Source organism: Vulpes vulpes, chromosome 9 (genome assembly GCF_048418805.1).
Source record: "Vulpes vulpes isolate BD-2025 chromosome 9, VulVul3, whole genome shotgun sequence".
Lineage (NCBI taxonomy): Eukaryota > Metazoa > Chordata > Mammalia > Carnivora > Canidae > Vulpes > Vulpes vulpes.
In genome coordinates, this window is record NC_132788.1 from 91,896,827 (window position 1) to 91,924,777 (window position 27,951).

General features: G+C 53.1%; 1 protein-coding gene across 1 annotated transcript; it reads right to left on the reverse strand.

The window, feature by feature from the left end:
- Positions 1-403: 403 nt before the first annotated feature.
- MAPKAPK3 (MAPK activated protein kinase 3) lies at positions 404-27,947 on the reverse strand. The gene is made up of 11 exons (XM_025987183.2): positions 27,723-27,947; positions 27,200-27,467; positions 9,425-9,564; positions 8,171-8,235; positions 7,646-7,725; positions 5,102-5,225; positions 3,874-3,949; positions 3,400-3,524; positions 2,863-2,948; positions 2,510-2,590; positions 404-1,819 (listed from the first exon to the last, which is right to left on the reverse strand). The coding sequence occupies exons 2-11, from the start codon at positions 27,413-27,415 to the stop codon at positions 1,664-1,666; spliced, it is 1,149 nt and encodes a 382-aa protein (XP_025842968.2). The 5' UTR covers positions 27,416-27,467; positions 27,723-27,947; the 3' UTR covers positions 404-1,663.
- Positions 27,948-27,951: the final 4 nt, after the last annotated feature.

Sequence of the window (27,951 nt, forward strand, 5' to 3'; positions counted from 1 at the left end):
TCTCCAGCATCCCGCCCCCTCCCATCCCCGACATTCTCACTGCCAAATGAAATCTGGCAGCTTCTGAAAATAGCTCAGCGCTGCAGCAGGCTCTCTGCCCGCCCTTCAGCAGGCTGGCATGCAGCTGGGGGTGGCCACTGTGGGCAGACACTGGCGCACGCGGGGCCTGGGGGTGGGTGTCACACACACAGTGCACTGGGTGCCCCAGAATTGGTGGCATAAGGCAGCTGCCACTCCTCTGCTCCTCTGACCTTTCCAACACCTGGTGAGGCCACAATGGCCCTGGAGCCAGCCTGGCATGTTTACTAGGCCTAAAGGGAGGGAAATTACTAGTAGGTGTGAGCAGCTGCCCTTGGGCCACTTTTGTCCACTCACGTAGACAGAGAAATCCAGGAACCAGGAGGAAATGCCAAAATGGTATTTATTACTATCTAGATGTAAAACCCAGCAGTGTTTTTCTATCTGATGTGGGCTAGGCTTTCCCAGCCAGTGAGTGAAAGGTCAGGAACCAGGCTGGGTTGCAGGCACTTGTCAGGCCCATATCAGGCTCTGAGAGCCATGAGGCTACCCTGGGCAGTGTGACTAACACTTATCCAGTGTGACACTGGGTAAGCCTGGGCCAGCAAGGAAAGGATCCTCTCTGGAGGGTCCAGACCTTCTAAGCATCACTCAGCACTTCTCTCCACTGCCTTGGGTCTGACCAAGAGTGTAGAAAGAGACCCCTGATTAATGGGAAGCCCCCACCCTCACAAAAGTACACCAGGAAACAGCCCCTGCCATAAACCAGAACAAGGTGAAAGATGAACCGTTACAGAGAGAAGCTTTCCTGCCTGGGATCCAATGAGTGGGTGGGGGCAGGAGAACTGTACTGGCTTTTGTCACAGTGACATTTTCCAAAGTAGAAAAGGGTTAAAAATACCTCCCACCCTCCCCTGAGATGAAAGGCCACTCTGGGTAAAAGGTAGTAACAGGATCGGTAGGCCCAGGGACTCAAGGAGGGAGCTCCAAGGACCATGTGCGATGGAGTTGCAGCAAGATAGGCGGGACTGCCCGGCAAGGCAGGCAGACCAACCCTGGGCCTCCGACCCTGCGGCCTCCCTGAGGCCTCTGGAGACCCAAGGGAGGAAGCCTGAGAGGGTCGAGCAGTGTGAGGGGCCCAGCCTCCCCAAGCAGGCAGAGGCAGACCCTCAACTGCCCCTTCTCCCTCCCTGGCTCTCTCACTCAGCATTCACAGACAGCAAGCCAGTCCCTGGTCACCATGGCAACCAATGGCCAGCCGCCTTTCCCAAGGCCAGGCCCATCTGACCACCCTATAGGGGGGTGTCTCCGAGGGACGAGGGAAGCCTGCCACAACTGCTGGTACCCCAGAAGTCTAAAGCCATGCCCCGGCACAGAACAGAGCTCCATCTCACTCAGATTGCTCTGGCCAAAGGCACTGCAGCTACAGCAGGTGGCTCCCTACTCCCAGGCTCTGGGCCCCCTCTAAGGAGGTTTGGAGTCACGGTACCCCATCCTGATGTTCTAGGTGACAAATTAAAACACAACAAAATGATCATTTTGTTAAAAAGAAAAAAAATGACCCCAGGCCCTCTGGGGCAGGGCCTCAGCACAGTCCCATCTGTCCCCCACGTGGAGAGGCCTGGCTCGTCCATGGCCCCATGTGCTACTGGTTGTTGCAGCCCTGTGAGGCTGAGGAGCCACCGCCTGCTTGCTTCTTTCTCCGCTTGTTGAGCAGCCGGTTGTTAGAGGTCTTCAGATCCTTGATCTGCACCTGGTCGTAGTCCACACGCATGGTTGCCAGGGCACTGGTCATCTCCTCCTGATGACAATTGTCCGCAGAAGTCAGGATGTACTGGCCTCAAGAGCCATCACCCTCTTGTCTCCAGCCCCTTACTAATGTCAATGAGGGCAGTGATAGCCAATATTGCCCGAGCACCTACTACACACCCAACAGTGGGTCATCCCCTGTGTCACATAATCCACACTCCATTTCCTTTGTGACTTATCTACTAAGGCAGAGAAAGTATAGTGACCCCCTGCGACCACACCAAGGGTGAGTGAGACAGGGACCTGGACCTATGCCACTTGCTAAGAATCACAGGCCTGCAGGGGACACATCCTGTGGGGGACCCAAGGGACTGAAGCCTAAAGACTGTGCCTGGGGTGTCCTGGGGCTCTGAGCTGCTGTCCCATATGCTCACACCAGGCTCAAACCTGCTGAGTCTAAAGCCAAGCTGACCTCCCTCCCAAATGTAGATTGTAAGGGGGGTTATGGCCAAAGCCCCTTCCTTCACTGAGCCCCTGGCCTCAAGTCCCAGTGTGCCATGAGTGCCATCCTGAATGGGGTCATGCCACCCAGTGCTCTGAATGCCCCGCTGGACCACTGGTGCAGTTAGTGACACCCTGTGTACTGGAACAGGGGAGAGGCTGATGACTCAGGCTCTCAGGAGCCACCCCCCTGGAGTTCCTTTTCCCAAGACCGTGGGAGACTAAGACAGTGTTCACTCACCTTGACCTCATCCCAATGGTCTCTATCCTCCTGCAGCACTCGGGCCGTGTGAAGAGGCGTCTGGGGCACCACCATTGATTGCTGGAAGGAGCCCCAAGCCCATGGATTAGAACAGGTGCATGGGACAGCACTGGCTCCCAGCCCCCACCCCCTTTCTTCTGGCCTCAGATATGGGAAGCAAGGCTCAGGGAGGTAAAGGAGCCTAAACAGAGCAGTGGCAAAATCAGGCTCTTGGTGGGGTCCCACCACCCATCTGTGGCTTGCACCAGGGCCCTCCAGAGCTATTACCCTCCTGCCCACTGCCCCATTCCAGCTCACCACCCCCCACCACCACAGGACAAGGAGGTGCTCACGTTGATCCAGGGATGGTTCATGAACTGTGTGATGGTCAGCCTCTCTGTGGGGTCAGTCTTCAGCAGGAGACGGATCAGCTGCTTGGCTAGGGAATAGAGGGGGGTGGGGAGGTCGCAGAGTTCCTCAGAGCCAGTTGCCCTATTTCTACATGTGCTGCCAAACTCCTAACCTACCAAAACTGAGCTAATAACTGTTTCTTGTTTTAAGTCACCAAGTGTTGGGGGCAACTTATTAAGCAGCCATAGAGAATGGATACAGGGCAAATTTGTCTGTGGTCCCCAAAGGGAAAATATTAATAAGGGATAGGAGTTCAAGGAAGTTTTGAGGAGGCAAGTTTTGAGCCCATTTAGCAGATATAGAAACTGAAGTTCAGAAAGTTTGGGTGACTTGCCTAGGGTCACACAGCTGGGAAATGGGAAGTGGGATGTCACATACCCAGGATTTGAAAATAGGTTGCTTTGACACTGAAGTGGTATCTCGCAGGATGAAGGCTAATGGGGTCTGGTGGAGCAAACTGGGGCAGAAGGTTCACTCACCATCTTCAGAAACCTCCGACCACTCAGGATTGGGGAAGCCATACTGGCCTAGGCGGATCCTCCTCTTCATCCCTGGGGAGATAGCCTGGCCCGTGTTGGAGTAGAAGGGCGGGAAGCCACACAGGCTGGGAGAGAGTGGAGGTCATTCGGCACAGGTGTGAGGGCAGCATCAGGGTGGACTCATTCCCCCCAAATCCCTGACTGGGAAGACAGCCACCAAGGCAGCCACCTTGGCAAGAATACTAGCCCTCTGGACTCTGGGCTCATCCCAGGAATGTCATCTGCCCTTGGCATGGAGAGACCTTCCAGCAACCTGAAGGAGGGATGTCCCCTGACCAGAAGGGAAGAGCAGCCTGCATGATGAATGGCCCAGTCAAAACCCTCACCAAGGGTTGGGGTGGGGATGGGGGCAGAAGTGGTACTGAGTACACAAGGAAGTAGGCAGTATAGGAGGTTGAGGGGGGTGGTACTCACAGGATGTACATGATGACGCCCAGGGACCACATGTCACACGATTTGTCATACTTCTCTGGACCCAAGACCTCAGGAGCTACCAGGGCAGAGGGTACAGGAGGGCTCTCAGCCCCAAGGGTCTTGGAGCCCAGATAGGAGCCTGAAGCCTGAGCAAGGTGGGGAGCAGGTGCCTGGGTTGGGGGTGGGGCAAAGCAGACTGGTGTCTGGCACCTTCTGGGAAGGCAGCATGTGTGTGAAGTTGGGGGAGGTAAAATAGCTCCCAGAAAAAATAAACCCACTTTTCGGCTGGGCTGTAAAGAATGATAGCCTCCTAGCTTCTTTGGGGGCGATATCAGCCTTGGTGAGGAAGAAAGGGAGAGAAGGCCAGTCTAGGATTTGGTACGGCCCCACCACAGGTGAGAGAGCCTCAGCCCCCCAGCTGCCCTGGGTCCCTGGTCTCCGTGGATGCATGGCCTAGGCCGCGGACAAGGCGGGGGCTGGAGGAGAGCTCTGGTTTCCACCTTCAGCTTGGCCACCATCCCATGGGGCCTGGTTCTTCCCACCTGTGTGATAAGATGGGTAGGCCAGAAGATTTCTAAGCCAAGATACTGCAAAACACATCCTGGTAAACAGGATGCCATCTCAGCCATCTCAGGGGCTCCCTACTCCTTAAGTAGCTCGCTGAGAAGGCCTCCCCTGAGGGGAAAGAGCCCTTGGTAAAGCGAGGCATCACACCTCTCAGGTCAGGAGCCTTTTCAGCAGGGGCTTTTCCAGATCTGGGCTCCCCACTTGCAAGGGAGCAGGAAGTTTCTCCAAGGCAGCATGAGCATGTGCCACCTCCAAGTCCGATTCCTGCCCTGGCCTAAGGGACCCTCTCCCTCAAGACAAGTGGCTGGCTGTATCCTTCTAATATGAGAGGAAAGGCCTGCCTACTTTCTGAATATGAATCCCAGAAAGATAAAAACTGGAGAAAAACAACCACAGTTGGGCTCCGTCCCAAGCTGATGGCAGCCTTTTATCACGTATATATTTAGAGCTGCTGTGATGTCATTCAGCTCACAGGCCACAGCCAGAATTTTCCTGGATCTATTTTCAAAAGCAGAAGCTGAAGTTTGGGAGAATATTTTTGCAGCCTCCGGCCCCCCACGTCACCGCCTCCACGAAGACAGAATCCTTCCTCCTTACTGGGCTTTAACCCTGTGGCTTCTGCCACTCACAGGCCCCACAGCAAGCAGGGCCCAGGACTCACCCACATAATAGGGAGTGTAGCAGGGTGTCTGCAGGGCATTTTGGGTGGTCTCCTTGGCAAAGCCAAAGTCGGTGAGCTTGAGTACTGCATCCTTCTCCTTGGACGTGTAGAGCAAGTTTTCAGGCTGGGCCAGAAAGAGAAAGCATTGGTCTGGAGTCAGGCACCAGGTGGGGGTAGAGTGTCAAGATGACCTTCAGGCAGACTTCCATCACCCCAATCAATTCAGAAGGAGCCAGCTCCATCTCACTAAAAAGACCTGGGCCTTGGTCGCCAACAATGTGGGTCAAATATGGAGAAGACCAAGGTGGCTAGGAGATGATCCTCCTTTTGCAGAAGGGAAACAGAGGCAAGTGTTCAGCCAAAGCTGTGAAGAGCCAAGTGCCACAGAGAGGCCAGGGGTAGGAAATTTGAGCCTGAGTTGGTGATGCTGCCATGAAATACCAAAATGACCATTCTGGGGCAGGATAGGCTGCTCATGTCACCAAGCACATGTCTTGTACCCAACCCAGAACAAGGCAACAGGGCAACCCGCCTGAGGTTGCTCAGGGAGAAGGCCCCCACTACTTAGACCCCAGGAGCTGCACAGAGGCAGAGGCCTGGAGGAAGACGGCAGTGGGGAGGTATGCATGGAGGAGGCAGCCCTGCAGCTAGATTTTAATGAATGGGTAGGACCTAGGGCCATGTAGGAAAGGGGCGACTGTCGAGCAGAGCTAGGCTAGAAAGACAGGGTGCTGGATGGAGTTCCAGTCTGGGGCCAGTGAAAGCCTTTTCTCTGGTTCTATTTGAGATGATCTGATCTTGGACTGGGATAAAAACAGGAAAGTATGTTTAGTCTACACAAAGGAGTCACCTCTACAGAAGGTTTCCCTCTCTTTCGGGGGATAAAAAAGGAAGCCAGAGCCAAAATAAAGCAAGGGTTCAGAAGGTGAGCCTGTCGTGGGTCCATGTGTATCCAGAATCAAAGGATAAATGGGCTGGCAATACTCAGCCAGAGGAAGAACCTGATGCCGCAGCTGGGCCCTTAGCTCCTCTCAGCCCAGTCTCAGGAGGAAACAGACCTCAAGATGATACTCTAGACTTGGGGCAGACGACTCAGGACTTGAAGATTCTGCTCTCGTGGTGGGCACATATATGTGTACGTACATGGGGCTGCCTCACATGGTTTGCATTTCACCCATTTGTTCCTGCTGACCTCTAGGACCCAGTCCTCCCTGGATAGGACATGTAGAGAGCTGAGCCTCCAGAACATGTCTGAAGCCCGTCCACTGAAAGAGCAAGCAGACCCAGGAATGGGACCCCCTCTGCTCATTCCTCCTTGCCTCCTAGTAAACAGCTTCTTTCCCTTAAAATGCTGGCATTAGAGGCACCCAGGTGGCTCAGTCAGTTGAGCCTGGGACTTTTGATTTCAACTCAGGTCATGATCTCAGTCTCCTGGAAAGGAGCCCCGCTCAGCGGGGAGTCTGGTTATTACCACCTTCTCCCTCTGCTCCTCCCTCCACACCTCCCTCCACTCGCACACATGATCGCTCTCTCTTGCTCTCTCTCTCTCTCTCTAAAATAAATGAAATAAGTCTTTTCTAAAAATTCTGGCATTAAAAAACATTTAAAAAAAAAACATTTTTTTTTAAATGCTGGCATTATAGGGCCTAATCTATCGAAACTAAGGCTGTTACTTCACAGAAGCCCCAACAGTGGCAGGCAGCCTCTGCCTCCTCAGATCTGGCACACTGAATGTTCACAAAAAATCCTTGATGAGGGCACCTGGGTGGCTCCATCAGTTCTGCACCCAACTCTTGGTTTTGGCTCAGGTCATGATCTCAGGCTCCTCGGATGGCTCTACATTCAATGGGGAGTCTGCTTGAAGGATTATCTTCCTCTGCCCCACCCCTCCCCTCCTCAAATAAATAAATAAATCTTAAAAAAACAAAACAAAAACAAAATCCTTGCTGAAAAAATGAGTTAATAGTTAATAAATACCAGTGCAGCATCTGTTCAGGCTTAGGCAAGACACAATCTCTGAGACTTGTTTTCCTCTTCTGTAAAATGGGTAATGGCACCTACCTCATAGGGTTAGGTAAGGATTAAACAAGATGCTTGTCAGGGTCTACTGGCTTGAGGTAGGTATCCAGTTCTTCTAAAGCCTATTGGGGGTGGTGCCTGGGTACCTCAGTGGTTGAGTGTCTGCCTTTGGCTCAGGATGTGATCCTGGGGTCCTGGGACTGAGTCCTGCATCAGGCTCCCCGTGGGGAGCCTGCTTCTCCCTCTGCCTGTGTGTCTGCCTCTCTCTGTGTATCTGTCATGAATAGATAAATAAAATATTTTTTTTAAAAGCCTGTTGGGATTACACAGTGTTTGAAAGAAACAAGGAGACTGATCTGGCTAGAGCAGAATGAGTATGCTGGAACCACAGAAGTGGCTGTGAAGAGCGGTCTGGGCTGAGGGACAGAGAATGCAGATAAAGGAAACCTGCCTCCATCTAGTGGGTGCTGGGAGCCATTAGGGGTTGTGTATTCCCTTCTCTGGTTCCCCAACCTAGTGTTTCACCTTGACATCTCGGTGGGCAATGTTCTGGCTGTGCAGGAACTGGATGGCAGTGCCGATATCCCGCATGATCTCTGCAGCTTCTGCAGACACAGAGAGAGGAAGGGCCAGTGATGCCAGTCAAAGGTCCAGGAGCCTGGGGCTTCCACCCTATCATTCCCCCTGCAGCAGCACAAGATGGTGATAGGAGTCCTGCTACCCAGGACACCCATCCTATACCCCAACACAGTCATCCTAATTTCCTCTGGGGATGCCGCAGCCCATCTGGACTTCTTTCCTTAGGCCTGGGCTACCTCTTCCCAGCTAAGGTGCTGGTTGTCACCAAGAGGCTTTGAAGCCTCCATCCCAAGGCCATGGACAATCCATCTCCAACAAGATGTTACAAACTTATAGAACTCTTGGGGTATGGACATCCTGCCCCACCCTCTCTTGTTCAACTGGGGAGACAGGCATAGAGAGGAGCAGGGCCGTGCCCAGCATCACACAGCAACTCTGTGTGGCCCCTCTGGCCCTGGTACACACACGTACCTCTTTCGGTGAAAGCCTGGTCACCACGCTCCTGAATCCGGCTGAATAGCTCACCACCTTCCATGCTAGAAGAGAAAGTGACTAGAAGTAGGGCCCCCTGAATCAGGTGTCAGCCTGCCGCTGCCCTGAATCATGGGCCCAGAGATTAGGCTTTGCCCACCCTGCCCCTGGGGAACAGTTACGGGCAGCCTCCCTGTGCCCTGCAGAATCTGGTGTATAGCAGGCCATCAGCTTGGGGGGTTGACCTGGTCTCCTAGAACTAGGGTAGGCTCAGATCCTCAGGTCATCAGGGGGCCCTTGCATTCCTAGGGCAGGCCAATCCTCATCCAAGTCTGAGTTTTCCTCAAATAAGGGAGGAGATGTCAGTTGTCATCATCATAACCACTATTTCCTGAACACTTACAGTGCTATGTGACCCTGGCCTGGTCCCTTTACCTCTCTGTGCCTCAGCTTTCTCTTTTATAAAATGAGATTTATAGCACCAATATCACAAAGTTGTGCAAACTGAATAAGCAGTATACACAGAGCACTTAGAATGTGGAGTCAGGTATAGGCAAATACTACCTTAAGATCTTCTTCAAAAAAAAAAAAAAAAAAAAAAAGATCTGCTTCCACACAGCAGTTACAGAAAATCAGAGAGGTTAAGAGCTACCCAAAATCATACAATTAGTGGGTGGTAAAGCCAGGATCTGAACCTCAAATCTGACCCAAGAGCTGCTAACCTGTAGGAGGATGGGATGCTTCAAGGTAAATGGGGAGGAGCTCAAGGTCCAGACACAAGACTCAGAGTTTGAGGAAGGCTAGGGCTGAGCCACAGTGCTACCAGGAGAAGTACAAGGTAGAAGAGGCCACTGGCTCCTAGTATCTGGTGGGACACGGGAACAGAAACCCAGGTAAGAAGGAAAAGGTGGAGGTGATTGTGTGTGTCCTGCTCCTCCCAAGTCTCTCCCCAACCCCCGACCCCACCCACACTCAGGGCCTGCCTACCTTTTCTGACAACTCTTTCAGTTCTTCCTCACAGAGTGAAATCACACCCAGGGAGCCATATAGGAACCCCTGTAGTTCCCTGCCCACCCTGGTGGGAACAGCCTTGTCATGGGCAAGGCCTGCAACTGCCCCTCCATTACTGCTCCGGGGTTGGGGTGCCTCCCAGAGCTGCTATCTTAAGAGCAAGAAGGTCCCCTAGAAGAATGGTGGGAGCCTGGGGACCACAGGAGTACCAAAGAGGCACCAAAGCTGGATGGGCCAGCATACCATTCCATGACGATGAGGAGACAGCGCTTGCTGTGATGCATGTTCTCATACACGTCCAGGATGCGCACAATGTGAGGGCCACCCGAGGCCTGCCAATGGTGGTCCACCTCCTGCCGGGCCTTGGGGCTGTCATACAGGAGCTGAGAGCAGGTAGGCACAGAAAGTGTCAGGCACACAGCCCACTTCCCCAGCAGCCACCCAGAGGGTGCCACCACCCTCACTTTGCAGACAAGAATATGTGAGCTCAAGAGAGGCCTGTGACCTGCCCAAGGTCACCCACCTTATGAAGGGAAGAATGAGGATTCAAATCCAGATTTCTGTGATTTGTGGTCCAATGACCACAAGAAGGCCCTGGGAGGTACCTGATGGCTTGGAAAGGCTCAGAGGCCAGAGGAAGCCTGCTTTCCTTCTTGGGGGCTGCAAGTGAAGTGGCAGTTGAGTGGGCTTTTTGGACAAATCACACATCAGATGGAAGAGTTGTAGAGCCAGAGGTAGAGTCTGGGTGCAAGAGGGACCCTAGCTGAAGGAGGGGACAGCCCAATGGGCTGAGGACTGGGTTTGGGGCTGAATTCCTCCCGTGACTCAGTGTGACCTCAGGCAAACATTCACAGCTCCAAGCCACAGCCCACAACTCTGTGAAATGGAGTAATAACAGAATCATCCCCATAGGATGCATCACAGCATGGTATGCAGCGGGTGGGCGGGCATCAGGATCCCTGCTCAGGTTAACTCAGCTCCAGGCTGCCCCTAGGCTATGGCTGCCAATCAGAAGGCCAATCACCGGAAATGAGCAAGGCCCTGAGCAGTCCTGCTGGGTGGAGGTGTAGGGGAGAAAACAGCATGCAGGGTGAGGTGGTCCAGAATGCGGAGAGCAGAGCAAACCATCCTCCCACAGGGCTGCTCACCCGAGACCCTGCCTAATTTGTTTCCTAGTTGATCAGGGTTGGGGACCACAGTCAGACCTCAAGCCTAGGCCTCAGATCAGCTTCATCTTTCTCAGCACCCACAAGGACCCTGGGCCATCCCTGGCCTTGGTGTCCTCCTCTACAGGACTGTTTCCCCTCTGCCAAGGCACTGCATGGGGCAGACTCCAAGACCAAGCTCTCTAGGCAAAGGTCGACTGAGGTATAGAGGAAGCCTGTAGGTTCTCTCATCTATTGCCCACGGCTGTTCCTCCATCCCTGGAGCTGCTCACCTTGGCCCTAGCCTGGGGGTAAAAGGCCCTCCATCAGTTTTGGGTGGGGTCCCTGCTCCATTAAGCAGTCCAGGATGGGGGCACATAGAAGCTGCTGTGGACAGACTCCCAGCTTGGAAACCAGTCCTTGCTCCTGCTGCCTTTGCCTCCCAGAACATCTCTCAGCTCCATGCCCACATGGCTACTAAGCACCAGCTTTTTGCTCACATTTCTGGGAACAGGGGCTCAGTCATCCCCACTCACCACACCATCTCACCCCCACTGTGTTGAGGTGGTTCTAGCCAAGGGTATCCCAGTCTTTAGCCACAGGACCCAAGATGCACCATCCTCCCTCCCTACTCTGTCTCCTCTGCATCCTTTTCTCTGCGTGGCCTCCCTACACTTCTCTCTGCCCCCTGCCATCTCCTCCCTAGTCTGGCCTGACTTGACAGTGTCCTGTAGACATCTCCAGGCTGGCTCCTGGATCCCCTCCTCACTCTGTCCTGCTTCTGGCATCTTACCCTACACCCAAATCCTCTCTCTTCTCTCGTAAAATCCCAAGTACACAGCCAGAAACCTCCCAGTGGGGTCCTCAGCCCCACCTATCCTTGCCCCCACTCTTTATCCCCACCTCCTTCCCTGGCACTCAGGCTTGCCTCCCTCTCATTGCCTGCTACCCCTGACCCCCAACCCTTTCTGTTCTGGTCAGAATGATGTACTTGTTGACTGGAGCAGTCCTCACTCTGCCTATGCCATGTGCATTCTTGCCCTTCTCCTTCTCCATTGGGTCAAATCCCTCTTTTTCAGGAAACTTCTGGGCTCAGTTCAGATGTCTCCTCCTCTGGAAAGACCTCCTGGCATCTCCTCCTATGGTTTTTGCCTCTCTATCTCCCACCAGGCTGAGAATAGCTTTAGGGCAATTCCAGTAGAGTTGGCCTGCAGGTTCCTGGCCAGGGCCACAGAAAACACTGGGCTCCTGAACAAACAAAGGGTGGGAGGGTGGACATGGTGTTAGAAGGAAGGCCTGTGGAAGGGAGAGGAGGAGGGGAGCAGATGGCCAAGGAGGGGCCCGAGGGCTTCATGGCCTGAGCCTATACCCTGCGCCTCGCTGAGGTGGGCAAGCAGGTGGAGCTGCCCTGAGTTGGAACCTCTGAATGCCTCCTACCCTACTCAGTCCATATTTAGAAACTCATTTCCCACACGGATGAAAATAGTCCTTTTCTGAGAGGCTCTGAGAACAGGCATAGGGGTGGGGAGAGGACCATACCCAGAAAACACAATAAATGTCCCCACTAGCCTCTCTGTAGGGGTGATGACAGAGGCCAGAGCCCTGCACCTGACCCACCTAGGCCCAGCTGCCAAGAAACCTCCTGGGCTATCACTCTCGATCTTTCGGGTTGGCCTTGAGTGTGGCCCCAAACCTCCTCAGTTTCCTCATCTGTCTTCCCCATAGCCAGAACCTTCTCCTCTTCCCTTTCCTCTTTCCTTTCCCTCCAATATCACCTCTGTCTTCCCCATAGCCAGAACCTTTCCCTTCCTCTTTCCTTTCCCTCCAATATCACCTCTTCTCAGAAGCCCTCCCTGACCACCCTGACAAAGAAGGACATCAGGGATCCCTCACTCTCCCTTCAGCTTTTCTTTATTTATATATGTGTTTTGTTCACTGAGGTATACTTCACATATAGTAAAGTGCACAGGTCTCAAGAGTCCATCTTGATGAGTTTTGACAGCTATGCACCCCTATGTGACCCACACCCCCAAGACAGAAATGCTTCCAGCTTCCCAGCAAGCTCCCATGTCATTGCCCTTCCTACCACCCTCCTGTGCTACACTGGCTCACAACCTACAATTAGCTTGTTCCTGTGATAACTCTTTAAACAAACACACATGTATAGATACTGCACTTTCGATGTGCCTGGCTCTGTTCTGAGCCCTTTCTAAATATTAGGAGCAAGGGGCTTCATTTTCCCCATTCCTTAGCTGAGAAATAGAGGCACAGAGAGGGGAAGTAACTGGTCCCAGACCCCACAGCTGATCCCCCAGCCTGGTGGGCACCAGGCTGCCTCCCTTATCAAATCATGGGCCCTCAAGGGCATGGTCAGCCTGCTGGGTCACCTCTGGATCCCAGTACTGGGACTCAGAGCCTGGCACAGAGCACTGCCTCAGTTTATATTTGTAGGCTTATTGAACAGATCTGTAAGATGGGGTAAGAGGAAGAAACCCTCACAACTCATCATGAGGACAGAATAAAATTAAATTGAGAAGGACCCAGGAAGGGTCAACAAATGAGAGACATGACAACCTGGCCAAACTTGCTCCCCACTGTGCCTCACCCACCCTCCCTGGTGAACCAGACTTTACCTTCTCTTCCAAGGAGCCCATCCTGACCACTTCAGCCCACAAGGCCATTGCTATAAATGGCAATCCATTGGCTTCATTCACGCAGGTACATGAGTCCACATAACCCTTCATATAAGATGTCCCCAGGCGAGAGCCCCGATATTCCCAGGCATGGAAATGAGCACCGGTCTAGGAGAGGAGGCTCAGGTCCTTCTCTTACTTTCAGACTGACCTTTGGTGGTTCCTTTGCCTCTCTGGGCCTCTCTTTCCCTAATGTTGAGCTACAGTGTTTGGGCTAGATTGGGGGAAGGGAAACCTCTGGTCAGGGTCTCCTCCCAAAGTAACTACTATGGCCCCACTCCCACATCACCTCCCCATGGCACAGCCCCTGGGGCTCCACAGACCAACATCCAAATGCCTGAACCCAATGAGGGCTACCTGGTCCTGGATCACAGCTAGGAAGGAAAGAAGATAGCATAGCCCTCTGACAATCCAGTTCAGCAGCCTCTGCCCTTCCCTCCCTCCCACCCCCTGTCCCTGGGCCCCCAAGGGGTCCACCAAAGCTGAGGGCCTGTGATGGCTCCTGAGAGCTCCAGCCAGTGCCCAGTAGGCACCCACACACCCAGGAGACAGAACCCTGGCTTGCTCCGCGAAGAGGGGCTCCTGGCTGTACTGGAGCTGTGGCCCTCACTGGAGTTAATGAGTCTCAAATCTGAGAGGACATTTCCTTGAACAAACGACTCTACTTTAGCCTCAGGCTGTGATGAAGCAGTTTCCACCTCTCCCTTCTCCCTCACTCTCCTTTGCCAAACTCTCTGAGCTCCCAGAGCCTACCGCCACATGGCCAAGACCCCTGCCAACCCCACCAGACAGTAGACCTCAGCCTCAGCAGACTTTGAGGCAGAAGGGCCTGTGCCACCCACCCACCCCACCCCGCCGCCCGCCCCAGCCCCAGCAGCACCAGGTGGAATGGGAGACTTGGCCTAGCAGGGCTCCTCCCTCCCTCCACACTGCCTCCTCCCCCACCCCAGGACAGCCTTCACAGGGAGGACTCCCTAGTTCAGGAGCTGGGAAAGCCAGAGCAACATTTGACTGGAAAACAATTTGCAGTTTACAAAACACTCTCTCCCCTTATCTCATGGGAACGCTGGTGCCGCCCTGTGAGGCCAGCTGGGCAGGGCCAGCAACTCCAATTTACAGACTGAGGAAAGAGAGGTCCAGGAGAATGAAGTCACTGCCCTGGGGCCACCACGCTGGAGTGTAGCAAGGCTGAACAGAGAAGAGAAGGGACTTTTGAGTGTCCAGACAACCCCTCCCTGAGGGGAAATGAGAGAAGGGGGTGGCACCAAGTTGTAGAGGCATTGACCAAAACTAACACTTACAGGCAACGACTCTGAAATGAATGTGTGCACAGGTGTGGGTTCCGCAGGGGTGTGTGGGGGGGGCTGGGAGTGTTGCACAGGAACATGGATGCAGGCACATATAGGGGTATGCCCCTGGGGCTGTATAGGTCTAGGGAGCATGGGGGTGGTGGATGTGTGCGAGTGTGGGGCCATGGGCGTGCATGTCTCCAGCCCCTGCAATAGTGACTCTGAACCCCCAGAGAGTGGAACCCACCCATCTGTCGATTTATTCATCCAATATTTTCTATCTCTCAGAATTGCCTACCGGGGTACTGGGCACAGAGAAGTGCCCAAGAAAGACTAGAGATCTTGCTGCCACTACTCATCCTGTGACAGCCTTGCCCAAGCAGGTGACCAAGCCCAGATCCCTCCACTCAGACCTCCTCTCCCATCTTCTGTATCACCTCACATTGCCCAGAGCTGTAAAAGCACTCTGTCTGCTTTCCTAGAGCATCAAACAGAACTGGGATGTCTGTAAAGACACAGCCCCCAATACCCTACTCTAGCCATCTCTTAGCTCCCAAAAGGCCACCTACTCAGGCCCATGTGCTCACTCACATATCCAGTAGTACATATCTGGCTAACCCCACGGCCAGGGGTTTCTCAAGTAAAAAGTGTTCATAGTATCTCCATCTATCTCACACACAAGGCCACTGGCCTGGACAGGCATCCTCCCCAACCAACCCAACCTCCAACACTCCCAGCCAATTAACCTACATCCTGGGCCAAGCTTCTCTGTGGCCTCTGTGAGAACACCTACTCCTTCCGGGGGAAGAGATCTGGCTTGCAATCTCTCCCATCAGTGAGGCTCTAACAAATTAAGAAATACTAACTCTGGATTTCATGACAACCCACAGACTGAGAAACATCATCCTTACAGCAAAGGGAATCTCCTGGAGGCCAGGTATCCAGTTGTTCTCACTGCCCAGTGGGCCACTTTAAGTCCCATTATTTCCACTGCTCTATTCATGGACAACAGGATTTCAGGCATTCTATAATCCTAAAGCATGACAGAAATCAAATAAAACAAAACAAAAAAAAAGTCAGATTCTCTTTAGAATGCAGAGAAAAATAAAATGTACCAAAAACCCATGTAAGCTCATAACTATAATTGAGGACAGACACATTTTAATTCTGAGCTTCCTGAGAGTCTTGGCAAAGAAGGAAACCAGATAGGCTCTGCTGGCTTTCATCACCTCATAAAGAGAAGCATAGACATTCACTGAACTTTTTCCAAGACCAAATTCTTAAAGAGATTCAGCATCAGATCTTACATGAGGGAAAAGTATAACACTCTGAGGATGCCTTCAATAATAATTTTGGTACAGAAAGATTCATATGAAACTATCTGATATAAATCCCCTCCTAAAGACCAGGGCCAGCATGTGGCATTGGAGCCTGGCATACCCACCAGGGGCCTGAGATTACATCACCAGACCCTCTACTTTCTGGGAATTCCAGTTTTGTTCTGTGCTAGAATATGGAGAAGAGGGAGACACATAAGAAGGACTAGTATGTCCCCCCCAATACCTCGTCTCCGACTTGGGGATCTCATCCCAGCCTCAGGCAAGGAAGGGCAGACTTTCTAGAACATTGAAGAGCTGCATGTCTGAGCTATTGATTACATTGTGCTGCACACGTTCAACACCAAATACCCAGGCTCCAGAATTTAATGGAATGTTACAGGAGAATACGGGTTTTCAACTCCTGTTTTGTTCATTGTGAGAAACCTCTATTCTCTACAGAGAATAGAGGTCATGGATAAGAAAAAGCACTTTGAACCTAACATACTCCCTCCTTGATAAGAGTGTTCAACTCAGCCACATCTAAGGTCCCTTCTGGCGCCTGGTTCTGATTATTTGGGATTATTTTCCCCATTAGACAGATCTCTAATGTTATGAGAGACACACCACTGGAGTAGCTGAATTCATTTTATGGTCAGTTGTTGAGACCACTCCTGCCTTGTGCTGCTAGCACCACAACACACCTCACTGTGGTCCCTGGCCAGCCCGTGATCGTCCTAAGCTGCTCTGTCCACTCAGAGCAGAGGCCACAGCCTCAGGGATAGGATGGGATAGACTGACCTCAAATTCAGAATTCAGAAGCAGGAATTTCTTTCTTAAGTCCTCAGTATCCTCTTATAAAGCCAGACCCATGGTCCCCCCTCCCCCAACCCCCATCCCATCCAAGGGCACTAGTGCTATTTGGAGAGTTGCCGGCAGTGTCAAATCTAACTTTCTAGCCACAGTTTCAAATTAGAGCCTCAGACATGTGCCGCTACTCTCACACACACTCATTTCCCCAGCTTTTGTAGCTCATTAAAGGAGCTAATGGAACCAATTTTGCAGCTATGGATTAGTTGGCCTCATGCCAGATCAGACCTCACTTCATTAAGTTCTGACCGTATCCTGTCCTCTGGCTTGCCTGGTCCATTTACCACTCCTCCTCACAGGCTAAGTTCCAGGGAGGTCAGCTCGCATGACACCACTGACCCCAAATGCCCAGGCCCAGGCTGGATGCTCAGGGGCTGATACAGTCGGATCAGTTTTAGCAACCCCCTCATGACAGCTGTCTCTGCCTGGTGCTCTGCCAGTGGTGTGTTGCCCACAGCATTTGATCACAGACATCACCTCATTCAGTGTTCACCATACCCTGAGAAGAACTAGTATTATCCTTGAACTGTGGGGAAACTGTGGGTTAAGTGACTTGCCCAAAGTCACACAGCTGGGCAGTGAGAGTCAGGGCTTGAACCCATCTGTTGGCTTCTAGGCAGTGGGGCCAACGCAGATAGCCACTTTGCTCCTTTCATATGCAGGGCTTGGCCCCATATCTTGGGGTCTAGACTAGGCTCTGCACTTGGTGGTTGTTATAACAGTGGCCCAGGAGACTGAGGCTCAGGGAAGTTTTGTGGCTTACATGTGGCCACCTCTGCATCCGGGAGTCTTCTGGGAACCAAGATTCATCCTGATGCCCAGGGAGGCCTGCCCATTTTATAGATCCCACCCCTACTTCTGCCAACATTTACTGGCCCTGCCTGAGGGCTAGGCCTGGAGCTGGAGCTGGAGCTGAGAATATGGCCACAGGCACTCTGTCCTCAAGGATTTGGGGGTCTATGGATGAGTTACTGCCAATTAGAGTGCTTGATGAGGATGTAACCCTAGGGAACTGGTCCTGGCTCCTTCTCTCCCTTTTCTTTTCTTTCTAGAGCCAGACCCTAGCAGAGCAGGCAAGACAGGGTAGCCCACCCAAGGGAGCCCAGGAAGAAGAAGAGCCCCCAAACAACCCCCTTCCAGGCCAAGTTCAGAGCACCTGATGGCAGGGAGTAGAGCACAGGAGTGAGGGTAGGGAAGCTGCTAGGCTGGGAGCCTCCCTGACTGCCTCCTACCAGGTCCTGAGAGAGGAGAGGATGGTTGAGGCTCCAAACCGGCTGTCTTCCCAGGAAGCTCTGTCAACAGGAGATCCAACACACATTTGGAAATTGTCGAGTCTCAGGAACAAAGGCTCCTTCAATTTGCTAAATTTTGATAGCCTGTTTATCTGTTTCCCACCAGCCACAGATGACCTGGAAACAAAGGCAAAAGTACCAGGTCTGGGGAGAGCTAGAGATGGGTGGGAGAGGGGAAGAATGCTTCCAGAAAGAGGGAGCTGAGCTGGACTCCAAGGCAGGGAGGGAGAGGGACAGCAAGAACATAAGTGCTAGTTGGGGGCAGGCTCAGGGGTCCCAGTGACCTCAGCCGGGGGACTATGTACTATGAAGGACCCGCTGTGGGCACAGGCCTCCAGGTCAGACAGTTCTGGATGCCAGATGCAGGGGTCATTTCCATCTTCCACATGCCTATAGCTTTGGACAGGCCATTCAACCTCTCTGAACCTCAGTAGTCCAATCTGGAAAATAGGAGCAGTGACAGTATACATGTTCCCAGGTGGCCAGGAGGATGGAACAAGAACACATAGAGAGCTCAGATTAGCACAGTGCCAAGGGATACTGAGTGGAAATGGGCTTTGAGATTTGCCCAATGGGCTTCAAGATTCCCCTTGGTCTGCCCTGAGGTACCCCACACTCTTTACCTTCAGAACTTGGGGAAATCCAGATGCAGCCTCTGGGACCAAGGGGAGACAGACTCCCTGCAATCCAGCATGTCACAAGAAATGGTCTCAAACCCTGAGAGGGACAGGATTGGACTTGGCTTTGCAAAAATGGACCAAAAATCTAGAGTCTCTGGAGCCTGCTTTGCTGTTGAAGGCCCAGAGAGAAAGGGACAGACCCTCCGGGGTTGTGAGAAGATAAGATGGCTGATCCCAGGGGAGTGACCCTGGGATGGGGGTGGGAAGAGCAAGGTAGAGCCCTGATAACCCTAAGCCAGCTCTCAGCTTTGGCCAACTAGGGAAGGGGCACATCTTCACTCTCAGATGGCAGCCACTTTGATACCCCTCAACTCCTCCATGCAGCCTTTTGAGAAACGTCCCCTTCTACAAAGTATGTGGTAACTCTGGGCTGATCACTTAATGTCTCTCACCTCCAGCTGTGGAAATGGGTGTGCAGTCTCCTCACACATGGCAATGGGGACAGGAGGATAGGCAGGTCTGGGACTACCAGCATCTACTTCATAGGAGGGGAAAGAGGCCCAGAAAGAGCTACAACCTTCTCTTTCTCTCTCTCTCCCTCTCCCTCTCCATCTCCCTTTCCCTCTCTCTCGGAGATTACATGAGAGTAAGTGGCGGAACCAGAAGTCCCTTTGCCCCAGGCAGGCATTGGAGCCCAGCATTCCACCCACAGAATTCTGACAGAGGGTTTGAGGAAAGGCTACTAGGGTGCCTTTTGAGGCCTCAGAGGTCCGGGTTCTATTATCCTCCTTTTAACTTCTTAGAGGAAAAAAAGCCACCTTTTTGGAAAACATCAGCTACATTATTGGTGAAACATTATCTTGGTTTTTATTTCTCCTATGACAGTGTAAAAATAGGACATTTTCATCCTAAGACTGGAAAATTTCAGCAAGTGCAAGTGTTTTATTCTAATCTCAGAAGCAATGTCCCTTTAATGGTCCCTCCTCGTGAAGAGACACCCCCCCCCATTCTCAGCCACTGTCTGAGCCCCCAAACAGCCAATTGTGCCACAGTGATGCCTACACAGCCAATGGGGCTACAGAGGGCAATGGCCATGTTCCCTAAGCAGGAGGTGACCAGGGCAAATGAAGCCATTCCCAGGGGACTCCTGCTGAGGCACCCAGCAGGCCATGCCCCTGGCCAGCCCTAGAGACAGGAGACCCAATGCCCTCTAGCTCTGAGATGAGTGACAGCTGGTCTCTGTCCCCCTGGAGGAGATGTCACAAAGATAAGAGAGGAATAAATGGTGGGGGGGAGGGTACAGACTAGACTACTCCTAGAGGCATAGTGTAGAGATCCTAGGGGACCTTCTGACTCCATCCCCCTAGATCTGCTCTTTCTGAAGCCAACAGCCAACATCACATCTGCTGGCAGCTCTATTTCCCTTGGCTTCATCCATGTCCCTATAGCTCCCCACACAGGCTTGGGTGAACACAGGCAGCTATTGCTTTACTCAGGTTCCTCCCGGCAGAGGCAGGGACAGTGGCTTCCAACTTCCTTTGGCCCTGGCCTTCTCTCTCCCTTGTTTGTGTTCCTGCTAGAAGGCTCTGATAGTTCCAACTCCTGGGAAGATGTCCTGGTGTTTGAGCATGCCCTGGAGCCATAGCCACGAGAAGGGGGAAGTCCTCTGAGAGACCTGGATAGTGGCCTGGCAGCACTGAAGGACACTCCCACCCTGGGAACAGGCAACAGTGACTCTTTCCCATCTCAGGCCTTCCTACGGCAATGATGCACCCGGTACAGGCTCAGCCTGACTAAAGGTTTTAGCTGGGCAATGGAATAGAATGGAAAATATCTTAAAACCTAAGTCAGAACTCTGAGTTCCTGTCTGTAGCAGGACACAGACCCTGCTAGTGGAGCCACACAGCTGACTGTTCTCCAGTAACATCATTTACTAGCTAGCTCGGGACAAGCATCTTGGAGGCACCTCTAGCCAGTCTCTACACTGCCCATCTACTTGCACCACTACTTACCTGCCTACTTCCCTGGCAATGCCCACAATCACTGCCCACCGAAAAGATCTTCAGAGCTAGAAGGGGGGCTCTTGTCAAGCAGAGAATCCAGTCCCTCAATTTATAGATGGATGGACTGTGGCCTGGGAGAGAGGTCTGGCTCCTGACCCCCAGGGATAGCTTCCAGCCCAGCCAGGGCATGTCCCTGCTCTGACTCTGAATGAGTTGCTTTGCCTTCCTGAATCTCAGTCTCTGTATCCATGACATGGAGGTGACATAACCCATTCTTAGATTCTTCTGTGTTCGTGTTTAGCATGTAGGAAGCACTCAAGGGATAAGTGGGTGCTCTTATCCCCATCCCCCCACCCCCAACTTCTACCCCATGTGCACTGCCTGCCAGAGAGCATAGAGAGTACCTGCCTGTTCCTCCACCACAACCTGAGAAGGGGGCTTGTTTAGGTTGGGGGAACAACTACAGAACAAGTTGTGAGTCCCTTGTTGGAGGCTGAACCCTTAGGAATGGAGTGGTGGGTGTAGCAAGTTCAGGCCCTGGCCCATCACACCCCTGAAAATAGCCTCAAGTGTCACTGAGCCAAGGGGGTCAGGTGCAGGGTGCAGGCCAGAGAGTCAGATGCTCTGGGGTACTCTGGTGCAAGGCAGCTCACATGCAGCTTGGGCCCCTAGAGCAGATGTAGGTTGCACTTCATGTTCAAGCCCTCCCAGTCTGTCCACAAGTTCCTCCCACTGGCTCTGAGGCTCTGGCCCTGACCCGAGCCCCTTCTCTACTCAGTGTCAGCCAGAGAATCCTTGGGAGTCACAGTGTTACTGGTCTCACACTGTTGTCCTGAGCAAAAGTCTCAGACCACTGAGCCATAAAAGGAGACCCAGTAGAGGTCACAGGCCACGGCTGAAGCTGACTTCCCACACTCCACAGGGGACTCCTCAGGTTACAAGCTTGGCCCAAATGTTCCTGACTTCACTGCTCTGACTGCCAAGGCCAGCAGCAGGAGAGGACATTGTCAGTGGCATGGTTACAGCCAGATGCTCCTCCTTCCTGTCCTACCCTTACCCTATGCTGTCGCTGTCGCTGTTGGGGGGAGACTTTCAGGGTGACTAGGATGACTCTTCAGCACCTGACCAGCCCGCATCTGTCCTCTACCTGTCCTTGGCCTGCGGGCTGCAGAGAAGAGGCCCATTAAGTCTGAAACTCTTGAGACAGAGAGTAGCAAGGCCAGAGACGGAAGGGACTAAGTGACAGCAGGGGAAACAGAGTGGGGGAAGAAGAAATGAAAGGGACAAGGAGGAAAAGAAGAACAGAAAGTGCCATAAAGAGAAAGCAGCAAGGACAAAGCCCTAGTCTAAAGCAAAAGGCAACCCAAATACCAAATCTGCAAAAAAAAACCCAAATCAATATTCTCTGTGTGTCTCACCTGTCCAGTGCTAAAAAGGCCTCCTGAGGCTCCTTGTCTCTTCAAATGGCAGCCTCCTCTCTTACTCCTGCTCTAAGCAAACCCCCACAGTTTCCAGGAGCAGGATTTTATCCACAATTCCACAGGGCCTAGTCCACCTAGTTCCAAAAGGGTGGGAGGACAGGGAGGAATCCAGGACCCAAAGTTCCTTTCACACTATTCCTTCTCACCCCACACGGGGCTGACTTCCCCAGGTGCACAATGGGCCCAAGGGAATCCTCACGAAGGCCAGTAACAGGCTACCAAAAGATGTACTCGGCAGCCCTCGGAGAGTGTCTGCTAGCCTGTGCTGTCTCATAGCAGGAATGCAGGGACAGTTATGGCCACCAAGACTCAATCCCCCTTCTGGCCACATGTTCAAACCCAGGGTTCAACTGCACCACAGAGATGATGGTTTTGCAAAAGATTCTCAAACTGCGTTTTGTCCAAGGTCATTCAGGGAGAAAGTGTTAGGAAGGGTTTCAAGCCCAAAGCCCTTCCCTCTCTCAACCCCAGGGAGCCTCTCATATGGGAACACATAAGTTCTTGAATAGACAGAAGCAAGGCTAGCAGAATCGAAATTCTCCTAGAAAAATACAGGAGCCATGTTCTTATTGCCCTAAGAGCAGCAGACCCACACACAAAGGAGGGCTGGGTGCATATTCTTACCGCACCTAAGGATCACCACTGTCTTCAACTCTTGCCTGGTAACCAGCATCTTTGGACACCTGGCAGCCTGTCACCAGGCTGGACCAAAAGAGGTGAGGGGACTACACAAGTAGATGCTCCATCTGCTGCCCACTCACAGAGGTATCCCGTGATGATATCCCAAGGAGGCCCTCAGAGGAAGAGATGAGGGATCCATGTAGGGAAATAGCTTCCCCAAGTGCAAACCCCAGCAGAGACCTAAACAGACCTCTGTTGCCATAGAGACCAGGCCCTTCCTTCCCAAACGACCTGAACTAAATGACAGCCCAGGTGACCTAGAAGCCCCTAGAGCACCCTGAGCAACAGTGTTCCGTGAGGGTTTTGTTGATGTCATGAAAGAAAATTCTGGGGGAAGGAAGGAGAATTTTTGCCCACTTAGTGAGGGAAGATACCAGAGACAGAAAGAGGCCCCTGGTGGTTAAGGTATGAATCTGAGTTGTGGGAGAATGAAAGGGAGAGTCGCTGACCTTTTTTCAAGGCCCTATGTAAAGAACTCTTCTTCCACAGAAGAAGACTCAGCCCTCAGAGTCCTTCCACAGCTCCCAGCATCTGTCGGGGCCTGGACACTTGCCCCATCGAGATCAGCCACATCCTGCCAGGACACACATGACTGTGAGTGGGGAAGTGGTACTCTACAGCAGGTGCTGAGCAGTCAAAACAGGCATGTTGTCACATATAGCCTGTGCCCCCCTCTGTCATTCACATCCTTCTCAGACCAGAGGCTTAGAATAAAGCTGGCAGTCTCTTCTAGGAAGTCTCCTCTAGCTGGCCCAGCCCAGACACAGTTTCCTCTCGCCCACTGACTGACCTCACTTCCTGCCTGTGGCAGTCTGGAGTCTGCTGGGCTGGGCTTGTCTGAGACTCAAAAGCCTTGAGATGAACCACACAACCTTTCTGAGACAGTTCCACAGCCATCATGTCCTTGTGTGCTGGCCTGTGGGACCATCTGTCCACTCACAAGCAGTCCTGCACAGTGAGAAGAGCTGGGCAGATATAGACAAATATGAGCAACAGCACTTGGTCTCCTGGTGGAACCACAGAGGATGGTGCCAGCGGCCTCCTACGTCCCCATAAACTAGCATGAGGCATGAGTGATTTAAATGCTGAGACTCTGGTTTCAAACTGCTAGGCTCACATCACAGCCTGCCACTCTTCAGCTGTGCATTTAGGCAAGTCATCCACCTTGCTGAATATCAGTGACATTATCCTCAGAATGGGAATGACAGGAATTAGGTAAGAGAATATATATCATGCACTGGGGACAGGGCCTGCCAGACAGAACAGTCTGGAAAACTGTTAGCCATCTATGAGAATATTAGAATCCATAGTACCAAGGCCTGAGGCCTAGAGAGATGGCATTAGCTCCTGGATAGGATGGGAAGATCCTGGCAGTCCCAGCAGAGGGCATCCCCAGCAGAGATTTAGGCTTTGAGCACAGTTTCTAAACCTGTGAGCAAGGCCACCTGGGCAGATGTTGAAGCAGCTCAAAACAATCTCTGCCAAAAACTCCACTATTTGCATTTTTTAGGGTTTGATGACCCTCCTAGAATCCTTTTTAAACAGAAAATTAAATTAAATGACAGCTCAGCAGGTTCCACCAGCATGGTAGCACACGAGCTCCTCAACTTCTTTCCTTCCAGGAGAGGGGCAGCCTGGGGAAGAGGCTGGGTACAGTGAAACCCCTACTGGGGACTCCATTGGACAGGGCTGCCAGCCCCTCCACATGCTTCCTGATTTGTTGACTCAGTAACAAATGGCCCTGCCAAGGCTGATCTGACCGGTCGGGGGATGGCAGGTGAGGGGGTGGTAGCTGCCAAATGAGAAAGTACCTGGCCTGCCTGGCAGCCCCACCCAGCCTCAAATCCAGCTCTACAGCACCAGCTTCAACAGGTCAGCCCCACCCATGGAGCAATGCGAGAACTCCCCAGCATGTGGATCCAGCACCCCAGCACTCTACTCGGTTTGATAAAGAAGAGGAGAGAAGAGCACTGGGGGCCCAAGGGGTCTCCAACATACTCCCATGGTCAGAGAGGAGGGCTCCTAGCCCCAGAGCCCAGAAAGTAGGGGCAGGAAAGAAGACTCTACTTCTCCTCCCACGTGCAGAGCCCTTCAGTCTTCTTAAAACCTCATATTGCTTTTATTTATCAAAGTGCCATGGTCACTTCTGCCTGCCATGAGGCAGAGGACCGTAAGTGGGCTGGGCAGGAAGTTAGTAGGGAAGGAGATGCTGGCCTCTGATACAATCTCTCATCCCAATCAAGCTACATGATTTCTGACCACTGACGCCAGTGGTCAGGGACTGAGGGAAAGGGGAAGAGGCCCAGCGTCCCGGGGAGGAGCCTGTCTCTCCAGGGCCCCCAGCTACAAGGACACTGACCACAACTCTTCCTGTTTTATGAATGCCTGTTACATTCCAGGCTTCAAGCTAAGCATTATCTGCCATCTTGAGCAACAGGGCGAAGAGGACAGGCATGGAGTGAGGCCCGGGCACTCAGCCTGTACCACCAAGAAGGACAGAGATGGCAGGGGGCAGAGGCTAAGCAGAAAAATGCCACTCTCCTCCTCAAGGCTAGAGTCATCACTCACAGTACAAGTACAATATTTCAGAATTGTGCTAGCACCATCTTGGAAGATGGTAAAGACCTCCCAGATGGTAGAAAATTCCAGACTTGGTCACTAGAGGAGGGCTGGGGGCAAGCAAAGGAAGGTGTTGGAGTGGGAGGCACATTTAATCCATGTTCTCCTAGGGCCAGGTCCTGAAGGCCCAAGGCAGTAGCTCTAGCCATATTCACCCATAAAACCTAAAGGGGTCTCAGAGGGGAATTTGTTCTAGGCCTGTCCTACTTCCCAATCTAGATCAGAGAAAGCATTGAGGCCCTAGATTCAAGAGGAGGTATCTTGGAAAGTGTTGCAGTCAGAAGTTCCCCCAAAGTCACTTGTCAGATACAGCACCTATGGAGAAGAGATTGGACCCAGCCCTGCTTAAACCTGGTACTACCTGGCCCAAGATCTCTGTCTTCCTACTCCATCTCTGCCTTGCTGACAGCATCTGAAACACCGCAGGGGCGGGTCAGAGCCCAGCCCTGGCTCACAGGGCCAAAGCCTTGGTATTAAGAAGAGTTCCCTGGCTTCCATTGGCCCCTTGTCTACCCAGACCACCCCTGACCCCAGCACAGATGAGAGAGCTAAGACGGTACTGAGGGAAGGGATAGAGACTCTCCTCTGAGAAGAGCCACTTTTCCCCTAAAGGAATCAGAGATAGGGCCCCACCCCCCACCTCATTCCACTGCTGGGTTAGTAGATGAGGAAGCTGTGCCCAAGGCTCAGCCTCACCAGCCTAGCCCTGAGCCTCCTCCAGACCCATCCTATCAGCCCTAGTGCCTCCAGGAAAAACACAGGGAGTTGGACCCAGGTCCCTGCTCAGATACTTGCAAACACTGTGCCTTAAATAAGTCCTATAACCTCTCCAGGCCTGCATCAGGCCTAGTACTAATTACTCTACAGGCATCATCTCATTCCAAGCTCACATCAACTCTTTATCTTTCCCCCTAAGCAGAGGCAGAAACCTGGTTTCCAGAGTCCAGGACCTAGTCCAAGGTCACAGAGCTGGCAAATGCAGGCCAGAGATTAGAGCCACGTCTGCAGAACTCTGCACTCAGGCTCATAATTATAATGTCTGTAAAATGAGAAGATCATTTGCAGTATTCTAACCTCCAGGAGCCACTTTCCTTGCTATGATCTACCTGTCCAGGTGGCCAATGGCACAAACTGCTCTTGAGTGAAGCTCCCAGTGTCAACAGATTCAAGGCATTCTGGGTATGGGGCAGGGTCCTGGGCCCGGAACTAAATGACTTAAGCCAGAAATATGTGGCTAGATCAGCCACCCCCAGAACTCCCTGGATTCCACCTGTATCAGTGAGTTCTTTACCAGGCCTCCAGGGAGCCTGTGGTGTGACATGGATAGATGGCTGGCCTGCCCTCCGCCCAGGAACCAGGGTGAGTCAGGCTTGGAGGAAGACCTGCCCTTTTCAACGTAGGGCCAGTGACTCAGCTGGAGCCCATCAGCAGCCTCCTGCTCACAAGTGTGATGGGCACCCTCCTTGCCCACCAGCCAGTCCTGGGAGGCTCCCACCCCCTACTCTAGCCCATGCCATCAAGGGCCACAAGAGAAAGCAGCCTCACCGCAAGGCTTGGTGGGGACTCAGCCTCAGATAGAGGGAAACTCAGATCCATTTCAGTCAAAAGAGTTTCTCATGGAAAAAAAAAAAAAAAAAAAGAGCTTCATATGGAAGGAACAACCAAGCCAAGTGAGCCCCTCCCCCCACCTTTGGTCAGAACACAGAGGCCCAGCCACAAACCCAGAGTCAGGAACCACTCCTTCCCTGTTTCCGGGACCAACAGACTCTACCCATACTGACTCCACCCCTTGCTCTCTGGGACACCCTGAGTTTAACTAGACTAAGCTTTGTTTCCCCCATCTGTAAAGCAAGGAGAACCAGGAGCCTGACCTTACAGGGGAGTGTGAGAAGGAAAGGAGATACTGATCATAAGAAGCTTAGTAGGGGTCCTGGGCATAGCTTGGTGCACCCCCAGGCCTCTGCTGTTGGGCCCTCCAGGTACCCGCGGAGCAGTGAGGGGCCACTAACCTTCAGGGCACATTTCTGCCCAGTGCGCCTGTGGAAGCACTCCAGCACCTTGCCGTTCACACCCAGGCCCAGCACTTGCTTGGACAACTGGTAGTCATCGGTCACTGCATACTTCTTGGGCTCCCGCCGCCCCCCGAGGGCAGGAGCGCCCCCTGAGCCAGGTCCGCAGGGTGCTCCTTGAGGGGGCACAGGCTCCTCTGCTGTCTCACCATCCATGGCCCCCGCGGGGCGCTCAGAGGCGACCCCAGCCTGGCGCGTCCGGGGTCACCTAGGGGGTAAGAGAAGAATGAGTTCGGCCTAGACTCCTCCAGTACACCCCAGCCTGGAGCCCCTGAGCCTGGCGGGGCTGCGGGCAGCAGACTGCGGCGGGAGCCGGGAGGGAACTGTCCGAAGTACGGACGCGAGGCAGGGGGCGGTGGTGGCGCGACGGGGCGCTAGCGAGTCCTGCGGGACACCTGGCAGGAGGGGAAGGGGCTGCGCGCCGGAGGGGGTGGGAGGTAGAGGGGGCCCTAGGAGGGCGTACCTGGCGAGGGCGTCCCTGACAGCAGAGTACCTGGCTGGCGCCGGCGAGCGGCAGGGACCGCGGTCCCGGGAGCCCGGGGCGCGAGCGCCTAGAGCCGAGTCGCGCCGGCCGCAGCCCACGTGACCGCCCCCCCACCCCCCACGAGCGTCCCGGACTTGGGGCCCGGCTCGGTCAGCCTTAAAGGGCCAGGCGGGCCCTGGCAGGACCGGGCGGGCAGGAGCCCACGGCG